Source organism: Aquarana catesbeiana, linkage group LG03, assembly GCF_042186555.1.
Source record: "Aquarana catesbeiana isolate 2022-GZ linkage group LG03, ASM4218655v1, whole genome shotgun sequence".
NCBI lineage: Eukaryota > Metazoa > Chordata > Amphibia > Anura > Ranidae > Aquarana > Aquarana catesbeiana.
In genome coordinates, this window is record NC_133326.1 from 74,287,751 (window position 1) to 74,307,819 (window position 20,069).

General features: G+C 44.4%; 1 protein-coding gene across 8 annotated transcripts in view; it reads left to right on the plus strand.

Annotated features, from left to right (window-relative positions):
- The first annotated feature begins 1,212 nt into the window (after positions 1-1,212).
- Positions 1,213-20,069, plus strand: part of DMXL2 (Dmx like 2) — a 304,172-nt gene continuing 285,315 nt past the window's right edge. For all 8 annotated transcript variants that reach the window (XM_073618681.1, XM_073618685.1, XM_073618686.1 and 5 more), the window contains exon 1: positions 1,213-1,526. In XM_073618681.1, the coding sequence (XP_073474782.1) occupies positions 1,440-1,526 (87 nt within the window). In that variant the 5' untranslated portion in view covers positions 1,213-1,439. The remainder of the gene's footprint in view (positions 1,527-20,069) is intronic.

Here is a 20,069-nt window from a genome sequence, read left to right on the forward strand (position 1 = left end):
GGTTGTAGTGTGTGGAGGGGACACTCGGTGACACTGGTTGTAGTGTGTGGAGGGGACACTCGGTGACACTGGTTGTAGTGTGTGGAGGGGACAGTCGGTGACACTGGTTGTAGTGTGTGACACTCGGTGACACTGGTTGTAGTGTGTGGAGGAGACACTCGGTGACACTGGTTGTAGTGTGTGGAGGGGACAGTCGGTGACACTGGTTGTAGTGTGTGACACTCGGTGACACTGGTTGTAGTGTGTGGAGGGGACACTCGGTGACACTGGTTGTAGTGTGTGGAGGGGACAACCGGTGACACTGGTTGTAGTGTGTGGAGGGGACAGTCGGTGACACTGGTTGTAGTGTGGAGGGGACACTCGGTGACACTGGTTGTAGTGTGTGGAGGGGACACTCGGTGACACTGGTTGTAGTGTGTGGAGGGGACACTCGGTGACACTGGTTGTAGTGTGTGGAGGGGACACTCGGTGACACTGGTTGTAGTGTGTGGAGGGGACAGTCGGTGACACTGGTTGTAGTGTGTGGAGGGGACAGTCGGTGACACTGGTTGTAGTGTGTGGAGGGGACAGTCGGTGACACTGGTTGTAGTGTGTGGAGGGGACAGTCGGTGACACTGGTTGTAGTGTGTGGAGGGGACAGTCGGTGACACTGGTTGTAGTGTGTGGAGGGGACACTCGGTGACACTGGTTGTAGTGTGTGACACTCGGTGACACTGGTTGTAGTGTGTGGAGGGGACACTCGGTGACACTGGTTGTAGTGTGTGGAGGGGACACTCGGTGACACTGGTTGTAGTGTGTGGAGGGGACACTCGGTGACACTGGTTGTAGTGTGTGGAGGGGACACTCGGTGACACTGGTTGTAGTGTGTGGAGGGGACACTCGGTGACACTGGTTGTAGTGTGTGGAGGGGACACTCGGTGACACTGGTTGTAGTGTGTGGAGGGGACACTCGGTGACACTGGTTGTAGTGTGTGGAGGGGACACTCGGTGACACTGGTGGCAGTGTGTGGAGGGGACAGTCGGTGACACTGGTGGCAGTGTGTGGAGGGGACACTCGGTGACACTGGTGGCAGTGTGTGGTGATACCATATGATGGTCTCAGGTAGCAGAAGGATGCGAAGTGATGATGACGTAGCCGTGTGGGCGGTGATTTTTGGGGAGCCCTCGGAGGGGGAGGGGAGGAGAGGAGACAGAAGGTGACAGAGCTGTGGGGGCGGGGCTTTCCTCTAAGCACAGGCGCGCGCTCCCGCGGCAACCCGCTGTGATCGCGCACCGCCGCCCGCGCGCTCCCGCAGCCCATCCTCCGGAATCCCCGGGTCTCACCTCTCCCGTACAGCTCCGGGGGGGGGACACACACAGACCGGCACACCGGGCCATGGAGAGGGCAGGCCGCTGGGCGAACACCTGAGAGGAGGGAGAGGCCCCGCTCGGTGCTCACCATGAATCTCCACCAGGTGCTGACCGGAGCCGTCAACCCCGGAGATAACTGCTACTCGGTGGGCAGCGTCCAGGACATCCCCTTCACGGTAAGAGGATCCCGGGGGGGGGGGGGCTGTCCTCCTCACCCATTGCCCTCCATGGGGGGATGGATAGTCTGTGTAAAGTGCCCAGTTATGGGGGGGGAGGGGGATCTGCAGAGCTGAGTGATGGGGGATGGGCTCAGGTAGATGGTGGTCCATGGTGAGGTCCTCGTCATTGGAGGAGGGAGAGGAGGATTCCGGATGGTGATCACCCAGCACTGCACCAGACCCGCCACCGTCCTCTGCAGAGGAGGGATCATCCACCCATCATCCCTATACATGGAGCCCTCCCCTCCCCCATCTCCAGTCATGTGTCTCACTTTATTCCTCTGCTCATCTGCTATGACATCACTTCCTGTCCCAGAGTGACAACCTCCAAACACCTGAGTACTGTCCCTGGTACTTTTGTTATTTGCACTAATATACAGTTTTTCAGGACAAGTTTTCAGGGAATGTCTCCTTCTTCAAGGTGCCAGCAGTGCTGATTGATGAAGAGGACATTCCCTGAACACTTGTCCTGAAAAATTGTATAAATCGGTGCAAATAAATGTACCATACTATAATATGGCTACAATCACCTCCCCCAATACAACAATTACCTCCCCCAATACAACAATCACCTCCCCCGTACTCCACCAATACAACAATCACCTCCCCCGTACTCCACCAATACAACAATCACCTCCCCCGTACTCCACCAATACAACAATCACCTCCCCCAATACAACAATTACCTCCCCCAATACAACAATCACCTCCACCAATACAACAATCACCTCCACCAATACAACAATCACCTCCCCCGTACTCCACCAATACAACAATCACCTCCCCCGTACTCCACCAATACAACAATCACCTCCCCCAATACAACAATCACCTCCCCCGTACTTCACCAATACAACAATCACCTCCCCCGTACTCCACCAATACAACAATCACCTCCCCCGTACTCCACCAATACAACAATCACCTCCCCCAATACAACAATCACCTCCCCCGTACTCCACCAATACAACAATCACCTCCCCCGTACTCCACCAATACAGCAATCACCTCCCCCAATACAACAATCACCTCCCCCGTACTCCACCAATACAACAATCACCTCCCCCGTACTTCACCAATACAACAATCACCTCCCCCGTACTTCACCAATACAACAATCACCTCCCCCAATACAACAATCACCTCCCCCGTACTCCACCAATACAACAATCACCTCCCCCGTACTTCACCAATACAACAATCACCTCCCCCAATACAACAATCACCTCCCCCGTACTTCACCAATACAACAATCACCTCCACCAATACAACAATCACCTCCCCCGTACTCCACCAATACAACAATCACCTCCCCCGTACTCCACCAATACAGCAATCACCTCCCCCAATACAACAATCACCTCCCCCAATACAACAATCACCTCCCTCGTACTCCACCAATACAACAATCACCTCCACCAATACAACAATCACCTCCCCCGCACTCCACCAATACAACAATCACCTCCCCCAATACAACAATCACCTCCCCCGTACTCCACCAATACAACAATCACCTCCACCAATACAACAATCACCTCCCCCGCACTCCACCAATACAACAATCACCTCCCCCAATACAACAATCACCTCCCCCAATACAACAATCACCTCCCCCGTACTCCCCCAATACAACAATCACCTCCCCCAATACAACACTCACCTCCCCCGCACTCCACCAATACAACAATCACCTCCCCCAATACAACAATCACCTCCCCCAATACAACAATCACCTCCCCCGTACTCCACCAATACAACAATCACCTCCCCCGCACTCCACCAATACAACAATCTCCTCCCCCAATACAACAATCACCTCCCCCGCACTCCACCAATACAACAATCACCTCCCCCGCACTCCACCAATACAACAATCACCTCCCCCAATACAACAATCACCTCCCCTGCACTCCACCAATACAACAATCACCTCCACCAATACAACAATCACCTCCCCCAATACAACAATCACCTCCCCCGTACTCCACCAATACAACAATCACCTCCCCCAATACAACAATCACCTCCCCTGCACTCCACCAATACAACAATCACCTCCACCAATACAACAATCACCTCCCCCAATACAACAATCACCTCCCCCGTACTCCAGCAATACAACAATCACCTCCCCCAATACAACAATCACCTCCCCCGCACTCCACCAATACAACAATCACCTCCCCCAATACAACAATCACCTCCCCCAATACAACAATCACCTCCCCCGTACTCCACCAATACAACAATCACCTCCCCCGTACTCCAGCAATACAACAATCACCTCCCCCAATACAACAATCACCTCCCCCGTACTCCAGCAATACAACAATCACCTCCCCCAATACAACAATCACCTCCCCCGTACTCCACCAATACAACAATCACCTCCCCCAATACAACAATCACCTCCCCCGTACTCCAGCAATACAACAATCACCTCCCCCAATACAACAATTACCTCCCCCGTACTCCAGCAATACAACAATCACCTCCCCCGTACTCCAGCAATACAACAATCACCCCAATTTATAACAAATTATTAGGCCTGGGTCACACAGGGAGCATATCAGTGAATAGCCCATGTTTACCTGCACAGGGGGTGTACTGGTGTCCCATTCATGTATGTTGGGATGTATGGGTCGCACAGTAAGGATGGGCTCAGACATGTTCACAACTCCATGTACCCGCCAGGAAGCTGACACTGCGCAGCGCTAATCACAGGTAGTGAGACATTTCCTGATCGGAGTAGCCGTGGATCACTACCTGTGATTAGCGGTGCGCAGTGTCAGCTTCCTGGCGGGTACATGGAGTTGTGAACATGTCTGAGCCCATCCTTACTGCACAGACACAGCTGCTGCCCCCAATCAGACATCCATGTGGGTGCACAGCCCCCCAAACACACAGATCAACACACACACAGATCAACACACACACAGATCAACACACACACAGATCAACACACACACAGATCAACACACACACAGATCAACACACACACAGATCAACACACACACAGATCAACACACACACAGATCAACACACACACAGATCAACACAGATCAACACAGATCAACACACACACACAGATCAACACAGATCAACACAGATCAACACACACACACAGATCAACACACACACACAGATCAACACACACACACAGATCAACACACACACACAGATCAACACACACACACACAGATCAACACACACACACAGATCAACACACACACACAGATCAACACACACACACAGATCAACACACACAGATCAACACACACACAGATCAACACAGATTAACACACACACACAGATCAACACACCCACAGATCAACACACCCACAGATCAACACACACACAGATCAACACACACACAGATCAACACAGATCAACACACACACACAGATCAACACACACACACAGATCAACACACACACAGATCAACACAGATTAACACACACACACAGATTAACACACACACACAGATTAACACACACACACAGATCAACACACACACACACAGATCAACACACACACAGATCAACACACACACAGATCAACACAGATCAACACACACACACACAGATCAACACACACACACACAGATCAACACACACACAGATCAACACACACACAGATCAACACAGATTAACACACACACACAGATCAACACACACACAGATCAACACACACACAGATCAACACAGATCAACACACACACACAGATCAACACACACACAGATCAACACACACACAGATCAACACACACACAGATCAACACAGATCAACACACACACACAGATCAACACACACAGATCAACACAGATCAACACACACACACAGATCAACACACACACACAGATCAACACACACACACAGATCAACACACACACACAGATCAACACACACACATCAACACACACACAGATCAACACACACACAGATCAACACAGATTAACACACACACACACAGATCAACACACACACACAGATCAACACACACACACAGATCAACACACACAGATCAACACACACACAGATCAACACACACACAGATCAACACACACACAGATCAACACACACACAGATCAACACAGATTAACACACACACACAGATCAACACACACACACAGATCAACACACACACACAGATCAACACACACAGATCAACACACACACAGATCAACACACACACACAGATCAACACACACACAGATCAACACACACACAGATCAACACACACAGATGTCATTGCTGTGGGCGGAGCAGCACACAGAAGGTAAAAAACCTTGAATCTTTACAACCACTTTTTTTTTTTGCTACTTCAGCAGACTTATATAGGGAAGCTTCAAATCATCTTTCAACTCGTTGCTCTCCCCGTTCTCGTCTCATCATCGTAGCTTTACTACTGCTGTAATAAGGGTTTACAAAAACCAATAACTCCAATATAGCTCAATTTTCCCCATCCAAAATCTCCCCCCCCCCCCCCCCCCCCCCCCCCCCCGATTTTTTTAAACTCCCTCCAGTCTGCCCATTTCGCTCTGAGCCCTTTATTATTGTCTTTGACATTTGTTCTTAAGCTCTCCAACTTGAAAGTTTCCTCCACCGCGTTGATCCAGTCCCAAAATGGAGGGCTTTCCTCCTCTTGTCAGTTCTTAGGGATAAGTTTCTTGGCCGCGTTGAGCAAGTGTGGGATCAAAGTGTCTCTATATTGCCTTACATCTCCCTCTACTTCATGAAACAACACCACCCACGGATCCTCCACCCACGGATCCTCCACCCACGGATCCTCCACCCACGGATAGAAAAAACACTTAGTAGGGCACATTTAGGAAAAATTATTTGGAACCCACCACAGTATAGAACGATTGATGTAAACACACCTTCACTTACAAGGAATGTTTTAAAAATATGGGATAAAATGTATAAACAATTAAAAGGGAGTTATAACTCACCACTAATAGGATTAAAAGACAACAAGTTTTTTGCACCAGGGGTAAAGGTAATAGGCGGTAATTGGATTAAAAAAAGATACGACACAGTTAAGAGAGATATTAAAAAAAGGAAAAATACTTTCACTTTCAGAGTTAATACACAGTAATAATTTTTTTCGGATAGATGAATGGCGGTATCTCCAGCTTTATCACTTCACCCGGAGTCTTCCTCACCCTATTAGATCAGGAGATGAGCTGACCCCTCTGGAAAGGATGTGTTGTACGAACAATGGTAAAAAGACGATCTCTAAGCTCTACCATCTGGTGCTGAGGGTGAACGAGGTGGAAATACCGCCATATATAAAAAAATGGGAACAGGAGCTGGGGTCACAGAGGGATATCACTATCATCCGGAAAATGTTGACCTTGACACATGGCTCAGCGGTTGACTCTAAAACCGCAGAGATGAACTATAAATGCTTAGCAAGATGGTATGCTACCCCCGATAGAATTAGCAAATATCAAAAGTATAGATCAGGAGAATGTTGGCGAGGTTGTGGGGAGTGAGGGAGAATGGCACATATCTGGTGGTTCTGCCCCAAAATCAGAAAATATTGGAGAAAGATTTACAACCACTTTTAGTAATACCTGCTCCTGGTTTAGGCAAGCATTTGCGTTTGTGTCTGTAACATTACACATGCAGCAAGTTTCAGTAATTCTTACTACCTAGAAACAATGGGGGGTTATTTACGAAAGGCAAATCCACTTTGCACTGCAAGTGCACTTGAAAGTGCAGTCCCTCTAAATCTGAGGGGTAGATCTGAAATGAGTGGAAGCTCTGCTGATTTTATCATCCAATCATGTGCAAGCTAAAATGCTGTTTTTTATTTTCCTTGCATGTCCCCCTCGGATCTACAGCGACTTTACATCCAAGTGCATTTTCAGTGCACTTTCAAGCGCACTTGCAGTGCAAAGTGAATTTTCCTTTAGTAAATAACCCCCATTGTGTGTAAGAGCACATAGGAGGGAGCACATGCCTAGTGCCATACCGAAGGTTTATTGTAAAATAAATAAAAAAAATATAAACAATTCAGCCAAGTGGATACTCACAAAAAGAAATGTATAGAGGGGTTTTATGATGCTGAATCTCAATCCAGTGCAGGGATAGTGTGGCCAAACACACCGTGGCACCGTGCTGGCAAGATGCATTTCAGGGGATTCTCTTCCTTCTTCACAGCTCCATTTGGCTGTATGTTTATAATAATATAATAATAATGCACTAGGCATGTCCGCCCTCATGTGGGCTCTTTTACAGTTGTCTACTAGATTCCCTGTTCTGAGGAGGGCTCCACCGACGGAGCATACCAAAAGGATGCTATTCCATTGGTTTTGACGGTCCAAGGCACAAGTAGACTTTAATGCCTGGTACACACTACAAGTTTTCTTTTTTTTTCGTTCAACCCAAAGCTTAGAGCCGCTGTACTAATGATCTGATGTTAGTACAGCATTCTCCCCCATTGAGCTGTTGGGAGGGGGCGACTCCCTCACCAGAACACTCAGATCGGCACTCTCCGCCATTGGCTGAGATCACTGATCGGGAGTCGGTCGGCTGCTGGTTTACCAGCATGTTCGCCCAAGAGAAGCCGGCCAAATGGACATACACACAGGCCGAATGTCACCCGTTTTTTATAATAAACCGGCCGATATTTCCCGTCATTCGGCCCGTGTATATGGGGCTTAAGGCAGAACTCTATGTGCTGGAAATGGTTATGTGTTTTATAAACAATGTGTGTTGTGCTGCATTATACCCCATCAATAATGTCATAAATAATTCAAATGTGACAAATATAACTAATAAGGCCTCATGTACACAGGACGTTTTGACGCGTTTATCTGCGTTTAGAAGCAGTTTTGACAGATAACATTTTTTATAGATCAGTAGACCCTCCAAAATGCCCAAAGAAACAGTCTCTCTCTCTCTCATTTAGCATTGCTAATGGTCAGAAATGCTTCCCCATTGAAACCGCCTATAAACAAAAACGCTTATAAATGCCAGTTGCCTCATTTACATGCTGTTACAAGCATTTGACTTTTCAAATGCCCCTGAACTACCATCCTGAATGCAAATTTTTGCTTTCAGAAAAATGCTTCTAACCTCAACTGCTTCTAAACAAATATAAACGCCTGAGTGTACATGTACCTATAAGATAACACTGAAGTGAGTTCAGGGGCTGCTGAAAAAATGCCCAAATGCTCCTAAACATCCGTTTACCAGCTGCAGTGTACATGAGGCGTAAAGCAAGACCACATAAAGAGAGTTCCAAAAGTGCATCCACTTGTGAAGCTCCGCTTATTGAATCTCCTTCACCAACTCCAGTGCTCCATCCACCACCACATAAACATTCTTACCAGGGCTGAAGACCTCACAGCACAGGAGGTCTAAGATTGCTTTAAATCTCTTACAGGAGGATGGATAACTTTCTCTGTGCAGGATACCATTCGCACTAAAACCCGGGCTCACATATAACAAGAAGGAGAAAGAACTACATAGTGTAGTCATTTTATAAGTTTTTATGTAAAATCCAAATTGTATACCCACAAAGCGTAGCCGAGCCGGTGGGATAACATCACTGCTTGACCCCCATCCTTACGCATTTCTTTCCACAGTGATGTTGGAGTAGTGGTCAGTTCTTACTACCGCCACTTTAAAAATGTGTCCCTATGGCAGCAACAGATTCTTAACCAGTTCCTGACCGGCTCATGCAGATATACTGCGGCAGAATGGCTCTCCTGGGCAAAATCCGGTACATGTACAGCTTTGCCCAGGAGAGTCACCAAACAGCGTGCGAGCGCCACCGGAGCCACGTGCACCCGCTGCACAGTGGGGGACCAGATATCGCGTGCACGAGTGGCAGGACGGGGGTTGGTGTGTGTAAACCCCCAAATCCTTGTGCTGTCAGAGGAGAGAAGACAGCGATCTGTCATCTCTCCTAGTTAGTCCCATCCCCCCACAGTTAGAACACACACTGAGGGAACACAGTTAACCCCTTGATTGCCCCCTAGTGTTAACCCCTTCCCTGCCAGTGACATTTACATAGTAATCATTGCATATTTATAGCACTGATCGCTCTGTAAATGTCAATGGTCCCAAAAATGTGTCAAAAGTGTACGACCTGTCCGCCGCAATACCGCTAAAAAGCACAGATCACCGCCATTACTAGTAAAAAAATAATAAAAAAGCCATTTAAATGCCAAAAATCTTTCCCATAGTTTGTAGGCACTATAACTTTTGTGCAAACCAATCAATATATACTTTTTTTTTTTGGTAAAAAAAAAAATGTAGAAAAATACATATCGGCCTAAACTGAGGAATTTTTTTTTTTTAATCGTGATATTTACTATAGTAAAATGTAAAAGATATTGTGTTTTTTTTTTTTTTTTTTCAAAATTGTTGCTCTTCTTTTGTTTATAGCACAAAAAATAAAAACCGCAGAGGTGATCAAATACCACCAAAAGAAAGCTCTTTGTGGGAAAAAAAGGACGTCAATTTTGTTTGGGTACAGCGCCGCACGACCGCACAATTGTCAGTTAAAGCGACGCAGTGCCGTATCTCAAAAAATGGCCTGCTTATTGAGCAGTCAAATCTTCCAGAGCTGAAGTGGTTAAAGAATTACCGCCAGTCCTCAGATTACGAAGCAGTTTGTAATTAAGTTCAAATCTGATCTGGTGTACAGAAGTACCCCAGTGCCTGTCCCTGGGAAGCTTTCATGTATGTGACAGCTTTCCACACAGGGCTGTATTTAGCTGGGAGATTCGCCATATGAATGCTAAATGTAAAGAGGGATGCAGGTAATGTCATTACCAAATATGTACAATGCCCAGGTTTGGGAAACCGCTTGTCACTGGGTGGATGGAGCCAGAGTAACTAGTTCCCCATCAGGTCCACTTTACTTTTGATTTACAGCAAATAGTGGTGGAATTGAAAGCTGCTACTGGACTGAATAGCAGCTGTGGATCTGCATACCACCAGTACAAAACTCTTCAGCCTGGCACCTGTCAGTGTGATGGGCACAGAGTCCAGTGTGGTCAGTCCTTCTAAAGCGCAGACACGGACAGATTCATGTACCTGTCACTTTCGGTGTTGCGGCCCAATAGAATTTTAGATGATGTCTATGACCCCCTTTATGAATTCCCCCAAATGTATTTTTCGGCCAGGTTCATATTTATGCGATTTGACATGTCCCACTTTTGGCGACTTCGGGTTCGATTTCAATATACATCTGTGCAGGAACCCGCACAGATGTCTCTGAAATCACCCCCCCGAAGTTGGACTGACATGCGGGTATGAACTCACACGATTTCAACTCCGCAGCACTGTGAACCTAGGCTCCAGCAAACTTACCAGCTAGCCGAAAAAAAACCCCAAAAAACAAAGTATGCTGTCCAACAATTTGATTAAAAAACAGGTTTTAGTTTGCATTGCAAATGTACAGGTGCATCTAAAAAAATTAGAATATCATGAAAAAGCTAATTACTGGACACTTAAACCTCCTTCCCGCCCAGACCAATTTTCAGCTTTCAGCGCTCTCACACTTTGAATGACAATGTTTCATAGGAGTTTATTTACTAAAGCTGGAGAGTGCAAAATCGGCTCATTTCTGCATAGAAACCAATCAGCTTCCAGGTTTTATTGCCAAACTCTAACGGAACCAGCTGAGGTTAGAAGCTGATTGGCTACCATGCACAGCTGCACCAGATTCTGAGTGCTCCGGCTTTAGTGAATCTACCCCGTAGTCTGTTATAAAATTTTGAAAACAGGTAATTTTTCTCCTTCATTGATGGGCACTGAGAGGTCGCGCTGATAGGTGGCACTGCTGAGTACTGGTAGGTGGCACTGGTGGGTTCTGATAGGTGGCACTGGCAGGTAGCACTGATGGGCACAGATGAGGCAGCCGCGGCCCTCTGTGTGAGGGACCGATGTCCCTCTGACAGAAGCCGGTGATCAGCTTTTTTTTTCTCTCATGCTGACAGCGTGAGGGAAAAAAAAAAAAAAAACGATTACCGATCTTCTTTTTACATCATGTGATCAGCTGTCATTGGCTGACAGCTAATCATGTGGTAAGGGGCCGGGAACGGCCCCTTACTCCGATCTGCGATCAGCCGAGTCTCATAGACGCGATGATCACAGAGCGCGCCCCACAGGGGGTGCGCAGGCAGCTCATGCATGGAAGAACATCATATGATGGCCTCCCGGCAATTAAGGCCTGCGCTGTAGCCGTCATTCGGCTATAGCTCGGGCGAGAGGTGGTTAAAAAGTGAAACTCCTATATTTTATATAGATGTGTTACACACAGAGGGATATATTTCTTTTCTTTTTTTTTTTTTTCATTTTGATGATTATGGCTTACAGGTAGTGAAAATCCAATATCTCAGAAAATTAGAATATTACAGAAAACCAATAAAAAAAAAGAATTTTTAATACAGAAATGTTGGCTTACTAAAAAAGTATGTACAGTATAGTATGCACTCAATACTTGGTCGGGGCTCCTTTTGCATGAATTACTACATCAGTGCGGCGTGGCATGGAGGTGATCAGCCTGTGGCACTGCTGAGGTGTTATGTAAGCCCAAGTTACTTTGATAGAGGCCTTCAGCTCATCTGCATTGTTGGGTCTGGTGTTTCTCATCTTTCTCTTGACATTACCCCACAGATTATGGGGTTTAGGTCAGGTGAGTTTACTGGCCAATCATGCATAGCAATGCCAGGATCATTAAACCAGGTATTGGTACTTTTGGCAGTGTGGGCAGGTGTCAAGTCCTGCTGGAAAATGAAATCAGCATCTCCATAAAGCTGGTCAGCAGAGGGAAGCATGAAGTGCTCTAGAATTTTCTGCTGACTTTGGACTTAATAAAACACAGTGGACCAACACCAGCAGATGACGTGGCTCCCCAAAAACATCACAGACTGTGGAAATGTTTGCATTACATTTGGAAATCAAGGTCCCAGAGTCTGGAGGAAGAGTGGAGAGGCACAGAATCCAAGTTGCATGAGGTCCAGTGTGAAGTCTCCACAGTCAGTGATGATTTGGGGAACCATGTCATCTGCTGGTGTTGATCCACTGTGTTTTATCAAGTCCAAAGCCAGCACCCTCTATTAGGAAATTCTAGAGCACTTCATTCTCTCTGCTGACCAGCTTTATGGAGATGCTGATTTCCTTTTCCAGCAGGACTTGGCATCTGCCCACATTGCCAAAAGCACCAATACCTGGTTTAATGATCATGGTATCACTGTGCCTGATTGGCCAGCTAATGTGCCTGACCTAAACCTCATAGAGAATCTGTGGGGTATTGTCAAGAGGCAGATGAGACACCAGACCCAACAATGCAGACAAGCTGAAGGCCGCTATCAAAGCAACCTGGGCTTCCACAACACCTCAGCAGTGCCAAAGGCTGTTCGCCTCTATGCCACGCCACATTAATACAGTAATTCATCCAAAAGGGCATTCTATACTGTACATGAACATACTTTTCACTAAGCCAACACTTCTGTATTAAACCTTTTTATTTTATTGGCCTTATGTAACCTAATTTTCTGAGATACTGAATTTTGGGTTTTCACTAGATGTAAGCCATAATCTTAAAAATTATAAAAAAGAAATGCTTGAAATAGATCACTCTGTGTGTAACACATCTATTTAAAATATGAGTTTCACTTTTTGATTTGAATTTATTAGGGCTGACACAACTAATCGATTATTAAATTTAATCGATTACTATTTTCATAATCGATTAATTGGTCAGTAACATAACGGGGTTAAAAAAACTAAAATGAGCCCTTTATAATACAAAAAGAGCAAATAATCGCTACTGTAACTATGCTTTTTTCAGCCGCTGCATATTTGGAAAGGGTCAGGGACTTTTTTTTAACACAAAACGGTGCTTTTTTGGTTCAATATACTTCAATGGAGAAGCTGCAGAAAAACAACTTCTCAGCAAAAAAACAGCAAAAAAAAAAAAAAAAGAATATTCATATGAAAAATCTTTGTACATTCGCTGAATGAAAGAATTTTTCATGAAATTTTCACTTGTTTTTAACAGTCTGTTTTTAAAATGAATGTAACTTCTGAACGAAAACCACATACACTGTCTGAAAATTCCTTTGACCAAGAAGTTTTCTATTATTTCCAAATTTTCCCATCACTGTGGTTGAAAATGAATGTCGATTTGACCCCACTAACGATTAGAAAATTGAACGAACGTTCTTAAAATTACATTTTTTTTTTTTTAAGGAAGATATTGTTTGTTTTATGAAAATAAAAACCCTAACCATATAGTTGGTTATTTACATTTACTACTGCGTAGAGATATTTAAGAATAAATTGCCTTTTTTTTAAACTTTACATATTAACTAAATTATACACCACACTTTTTTTAAAGGTTATTAACCGATTAATTGAAATAATAATCGGCCGACTAATCGATTATGAAAATAAGCGTTAGTGGCAGCCCTAGAATTCAATTTTTTTGAGATGCACCTGTATGTAGACGTCTCTGTGCCAGGTCAAGGCCCTTCTATCTAGTGCAGGTGTAACTCTAATCTGAGATTCTTTTTTGGATCATATATAGCACTGGATAAGGCCCGTTCACATATAGGTGATTTGGGATCATGGGTCAAAATGTACGACGCCCCAAACACGGCACGATTTGTGTGCAAAAATCAAGGCAAAACAGGCATGGCGAATTGCGCCTGGCTTAGGGCCAAAATTTGGTTCCTGTGCTTCTTTGGCACAACAAACACACACAGGGCAGCCTATTCAGCCCCGTTCTAGACACCACATCTGCGTGTGAATCGCACTTTCTAACCCCTTCCCAACCAGCCGCTGCAGTTGTACTGCAGCAGGTTGGCTCCCCTGGGCGAACCAATGTGACTGTACATCGGTTCGCCTTTTGATGCATTTTGATCATTCCGGTTCTCTCGGGAGAGGAGACAGATTGTGTGTTTATACCAAGTATGAACACCGATCTCTCTCCTCCCCTAGTCAGTCCCACCCCCCCACAGTTAGAACACACACTGAGGGAACACAGTTAACCTCTTGATCACCCCCTAGCATTAACCCCTTCCCTGCCAGTGACATTTATACAGTAATCAGTGCATTTTTATAGCACTGATCGCTGTATAATTGTCAATAGTCCAAAAATATGTCAAAAGTGTCCAGTTTGTTTGCCGCAATATCCCAGTCCCGATAAAAATCGCAGGTCACCACCATTAGTAGTAAAAAAAAAAAAAATAATAATAAAAATGCCATAAATTATCCCCTATTTTGTAGATACTATGACTCTTGCGCAAACCAATCAATATACACTTAATGCGATTTTTTTTTTTTTTTTTTACCAAAAATATGTAGAAGAATACATATCGGCCTTAACTGAGGAAAACATTATTTTTTTTAATTTGGGATATTTATTATAGTAAAAAGTAAAAGATATTGGGGTAGATTTACTAAAACTGGAGCACTCAGAATCTGGTGCAGCTGTGCATGGCTGCCAATCAGCTTCTAATTTCAGCTTGTTCAGTTAGGCTTTGGCAATAAAACCTGAAAGCTGATTGGTTTCTTTGCAGAGTTGCACCAGATTATGCACTCTCCAGGTTTAGTAAATAACCCCCTCTGTGTCTTTTTCAAAATTGTCGCTCTTCTTTTGTTTATAGCGCAAAAAATAAAAACCTGAAGAGAGCTCTATTTGTGGGGAAAAAAAGGACATCAATTTTGTTTGGGTACAGCACCGCAGACCGCGCAATTGTCAGTTAAAGCGACGCAGTGCCGTATCGCAAAAAATGGCCTGGTCATTGAGCAGCCAAATCTTCCGGGGCTATAGTGGTAAAATTGCTAGCAGGATCCCATGTTGCCACTAAACGATGTGTGAATGGGGCCTCAATTTAATGTGCATCTGATCCCAGAACTGAAAATTGAATGTGTTGTTGTGGCTGCATTCTTGTTCTAAGATTCTTTTGCTTTATCTTCACCTGGTAATCTTGCAAATAAACACTTCCTGTCCCTGGCTGGCTGCACCACCCCCCATGGTTGTCACTTTTGATATGGACTGAAAAAACTTCCCCATTTCTTCCACTCCATTACACTGGGGGGCAGGGCAAGGGCCGCAGATGGTTTACAGAGGATAGCTAGGAAGATATTTTTCTGTACAACTCACAAGAAGTGGCCATGACACTGCATTTCTGGCAAGGTCAACAGGAATTTTCTGTTTTTACTGAAAATGTTATTACGGGTAGTAGGGCTGCAACTAATGATTATTTTCATAATCGATTAGTTGGTCGATTATTGTATTGATTAATTGATTAATCGGTTAATAACAGTACAAAAAATAGTGTGGTGTATAATTTAGTTAAGATGTAAAGTTTTAAAAAAAGGCAATTTATTCTTAAATATCTCTATGCAGTGGTAAATATAAATAACCAACTATATGGTTAGGGAGCAAAATATCTAAGGCCCCTTTTCACACTGGGGCGGTTTGCAGGCGTTATTGCGCTAAAAATACCGCCTGCAAACCGCCCCAAAACAGCCTCCGCTGTTTGTTCAGTGTGAAAGCCCGAGGGCTTTCACACTGAAGCGGTGCGCTGGCAGGAGAAGAAAAAATCTCCTGTCAGCCGCATCTTTGGAGCGGTGAAGGAGCGGTGTATTCACCGCTCCTAAACCGCTCCTGCCCATTGAAATCAATGGGACAGCGCGGCTGTACCGCGGCAATACCGCGGCTATAGCCGCGCTATACGAGTGGATTTAACCCTTTTTCGGCCGCCAGCAGGGGGTTAAAACCGCACCGCTAGTGGCCGAATACCACGGTAAAACAGCGCTGTTTTACCGCCGACGCCCCCTACCGCCCCAGTGTGATAGGGGCCTTATCCACTCGGAGAATAACAGACAGAAGAGATCTACTGTATATACTATTAGAGGAGATCTACTGTATATGCTATTAAAGGGTGAATCTGGTAAATATCATCAGACTCCGAGATCAAATTTTTTTTTTATTTAAAAAACAATCAATCTGTTCCTTAAAAAAAAAAAAATAATTTTAAGAACGTTTGTTCAATTTTCTAATCATTATTGGGGTCAAATCGACGTTCATTTTCAACCACAGTCACGGGAAAATTTGGAAATAGAAAACTTTTGGTCAAAGGAATTTTCAGACAGTGTATGTGGTATTGGTTCAGAAATTACATTCATTTTAAAAACAGAAATTTTCAACAACATTCTTTCATTCAGCGAATGTACAAAGATTTTTCGTATTAATATTCTCGTCTGAAAATTTATGTATTGCCAGCATAAGGCTCGGTACACACCTATGCAGTTTGCTTTTGATCTGTTTCTGCAGTGCTTTTTGCTGTGCGTTTTTGATTTTTGCACACATGATTTTGCTGTGATTTGCGTTTTTGCATTTCTTTTTTTTAGCCAATTTGTTGGGCAGATTAAAAAACACAAATAGCTGCAAAAACGCATTATATGCTGTTCTGCAACTTCTCCATTGAAGTAAATTGAACCAAAAAAGCACCCTGTTTTGTGTTTAAAAAGAAGTCCCTGAGTTCCAAATACGCAGCGGCTGAAAAAAGCATAGATGTGAACGTGTCCCATAGGAAACCATGTAAATGAACTGTAGTGCGTTTCTGCAACAAGCACAAAAAAACACATAGATGTGAACCAGGCCTAAGACGTTTAGTAACATAATGGGGTTAAAAAAACTAAAATTAGCCATTAGTACAAAAAAAAGCAGATAATTACTACTGTAAGCGGTTTATTTTTTTACTGTAGAACTGTGAAAGTAATATTTACAGTAGCGATTATATGCTCTTTTTGTACTATAAAGGGCTCATTTTAGTTTTTGTTTTTTTTTAACCCCATTATGTTACTGGCCCATTAATCGATTGTGAAAATGGTAATCGATTAATTTCATAATCGATTCGTTTTTTCAGCCCTAGTTATTAGCGTGAAAAAAAAGAAGAAAAGTTGCAGCCATCACACCACCACATCTAAGCACTGTAAGTATTATACCGTATATATCGGCGTATAACACGCACCCCAAGTTTAGGAGTAAAGTTTAAGGAAGAAAAACTTACATTAAAATGCCCATCAATGAAGCGTTATCTGTCCATCTGCAGCCTTGTCAGTGTCAGTGCAGCCTTGTCAGTGCAGCTTTGCCCCAGTGCAGCCTTGTGTGATCGCCGCCGACATACACAGCCGTGTGTAAATTCAAATATGGCGCCGAGACTGCAGAGATTCGGCGGAGCCGAGATACACATACCCGAGTGTCCTCGGCTTTTCTCGGCGCCGCTCACAGTCACGCCCAGTCCCGCCATTGGACCTGTGTTATGTCCATCATAGGGCGGGACTGGGCGTGACTGTGAGCGGCGCCGAGAAAAGCCGAGGACACTCGGGTATGTGTATCTCGGCTCCGCCGAGTCCCTGCAGTCTCGGCGCCATGTTTGAATTTACACACAGCTGTGTATGTCGGCGGTGATCGCCGCGATTGCTCCGATCAACCAAAATTGGCGGGGATCGCCCTATAACACGCACCCACGATTTTCCCCTGATTTTAAGGGGAAAAAAGTGTGTGTTATATGCCAATAAATACGGTATATATATATATATATATATATATATATATATATATATATATATATATATATATATATATATATATATTATAAAATATATTATATTTTATATATATTTTATGTTTTTGTTCTCAGGTTTAGCTATCCTTTACGGCAGGGATCTCCAAACTACAGCCCTCCAGCTGATGCGGAATGACACGTCCCATGAGGCATTGTAAAACTCTGACATTCGCAGACATGACTAGGCATGATGGGAATTGTAGTACCTGAACAACTGGAGGGCCGTAGTTTGAAGACCCATGCTATAGGGGCAGGTATGCCTTGGAGAGGACAACCGTACTGAGCTGTGTTGTCATACTAGGACAGGGAAAGCTGGCCATACACTGTTCAAAATGTGTCTGGTCCCTACTGAACCAGCTAGTTATTAAATCATTGTGGGGGCTCCCCCACTCAACATTAGGCTGTGCACTTGGATCTGTGCCCACTCCTGCCCGCATGTTAAACTTTGATACGCGCCTGTGTCTGTGCACCCGCTGCATGTGCATCCACTTCTGTGGGCTGTCTGCCTCCAAGGTGGATGCACACTCATCTGCCTGCTTCTCTGCATAGAGTTTAATTGTTTGTTGAATGAGTCCTAAAGTTTGGTTTGTTTGTTTTTTGGAAACTGCATCAAACACATTAGTTACCTGTATGAATGTGTTTTCCGTTTCCTGCTGTTTCATGTAAAGATCCTACCTTCATGCCACCAGATACTTCTCAGAGTGTCGATCTTCTAGTGCTGCAGGGGTTAACAGTGTGAAGGACTTGCACCACTCGCCCACCCTATTCTGTCCCTATACCATTTAAAGAACTCATACTATTATTGTCCCACAATGCAACACAATCTGCTTCTCCTCCATTCACAGAAACACATTGCATTGTGGGACAATAATAGTAAGAGTCCTGTGAATGGCAAAAGGAGCAGCCAAGACCTTCACACCTGCAGCTCCTGCTCTTAACACCTACAGCATTGGATTATCACTGCTCTTGACAGTATCCAGCCATGTGAAGGGACGTTTTTTACATGAAGCAGCAGCTTGCATGACATCAGATACACACCATTACAAGTAATAAATGTGTTTGGGAAGCATCCTCAAAAAATGACTAACCTTCAGCTTTCAATAATTTTGTATTCAGGGTAAGTTGCACCATGAGCTGCACAATAGGTGTAAGCAATGGTTTTATGGAAAGCATTGGGTACATATGTAGCAAATTTAAAATTATGTAGGCAATCTTTTCAATAGGTTTTCAATAGGTATGAACAGCAGTCGAATGTTTTCAGTGCTGGGTTGGCTTCCACTAAGGACAAGGAATATCTTCTTCCAGAGTATCTCCAGATTTCTGTCCTCGATTCAAAAGAAAACTAGCTAGAATCACTGGTCTCCATGCAAATTAGCTTTACTTCACTGTCTGGCGAATGATTAGATCTAATGGTTTGTGGAAAGCTGCAGGAAAACAGTTGCTGCAATACAAATGAGGAAGAGACACGTGGTACCCTTTTTGATGTTGCGTGTTCTTTGTAATTACATTGTCCCACTGGGTTCAGTAATGTCTGAGTCACTGACTTGGAGCAAGTACAGTATGCATATCAAAGTTCATATGTGCATTAATACCAGGTCAAAGCAAGAGGGTTAATATGACAGCCAAGCAACTAGCATTTACAGAATGAAAAGTAGCAATGACAGCCACCATGCTACCCCCCAGGAAAAGTTTCCTTTAGACAGGATTATTTCACATTATAACTTTTCTCCTAGTGATTCTTTTTAAATGGAACTCCAGTTACACAGTACAAGAAGTATTGCTACAAATTTTAAATCCTTATGGATTCTGTCAAGTGCATGGAGCACCTTGCCCTGTTCTGGTCATTGCTTTGGTATGCAGCAGAGAACCCCCCCCCCTACTCTGG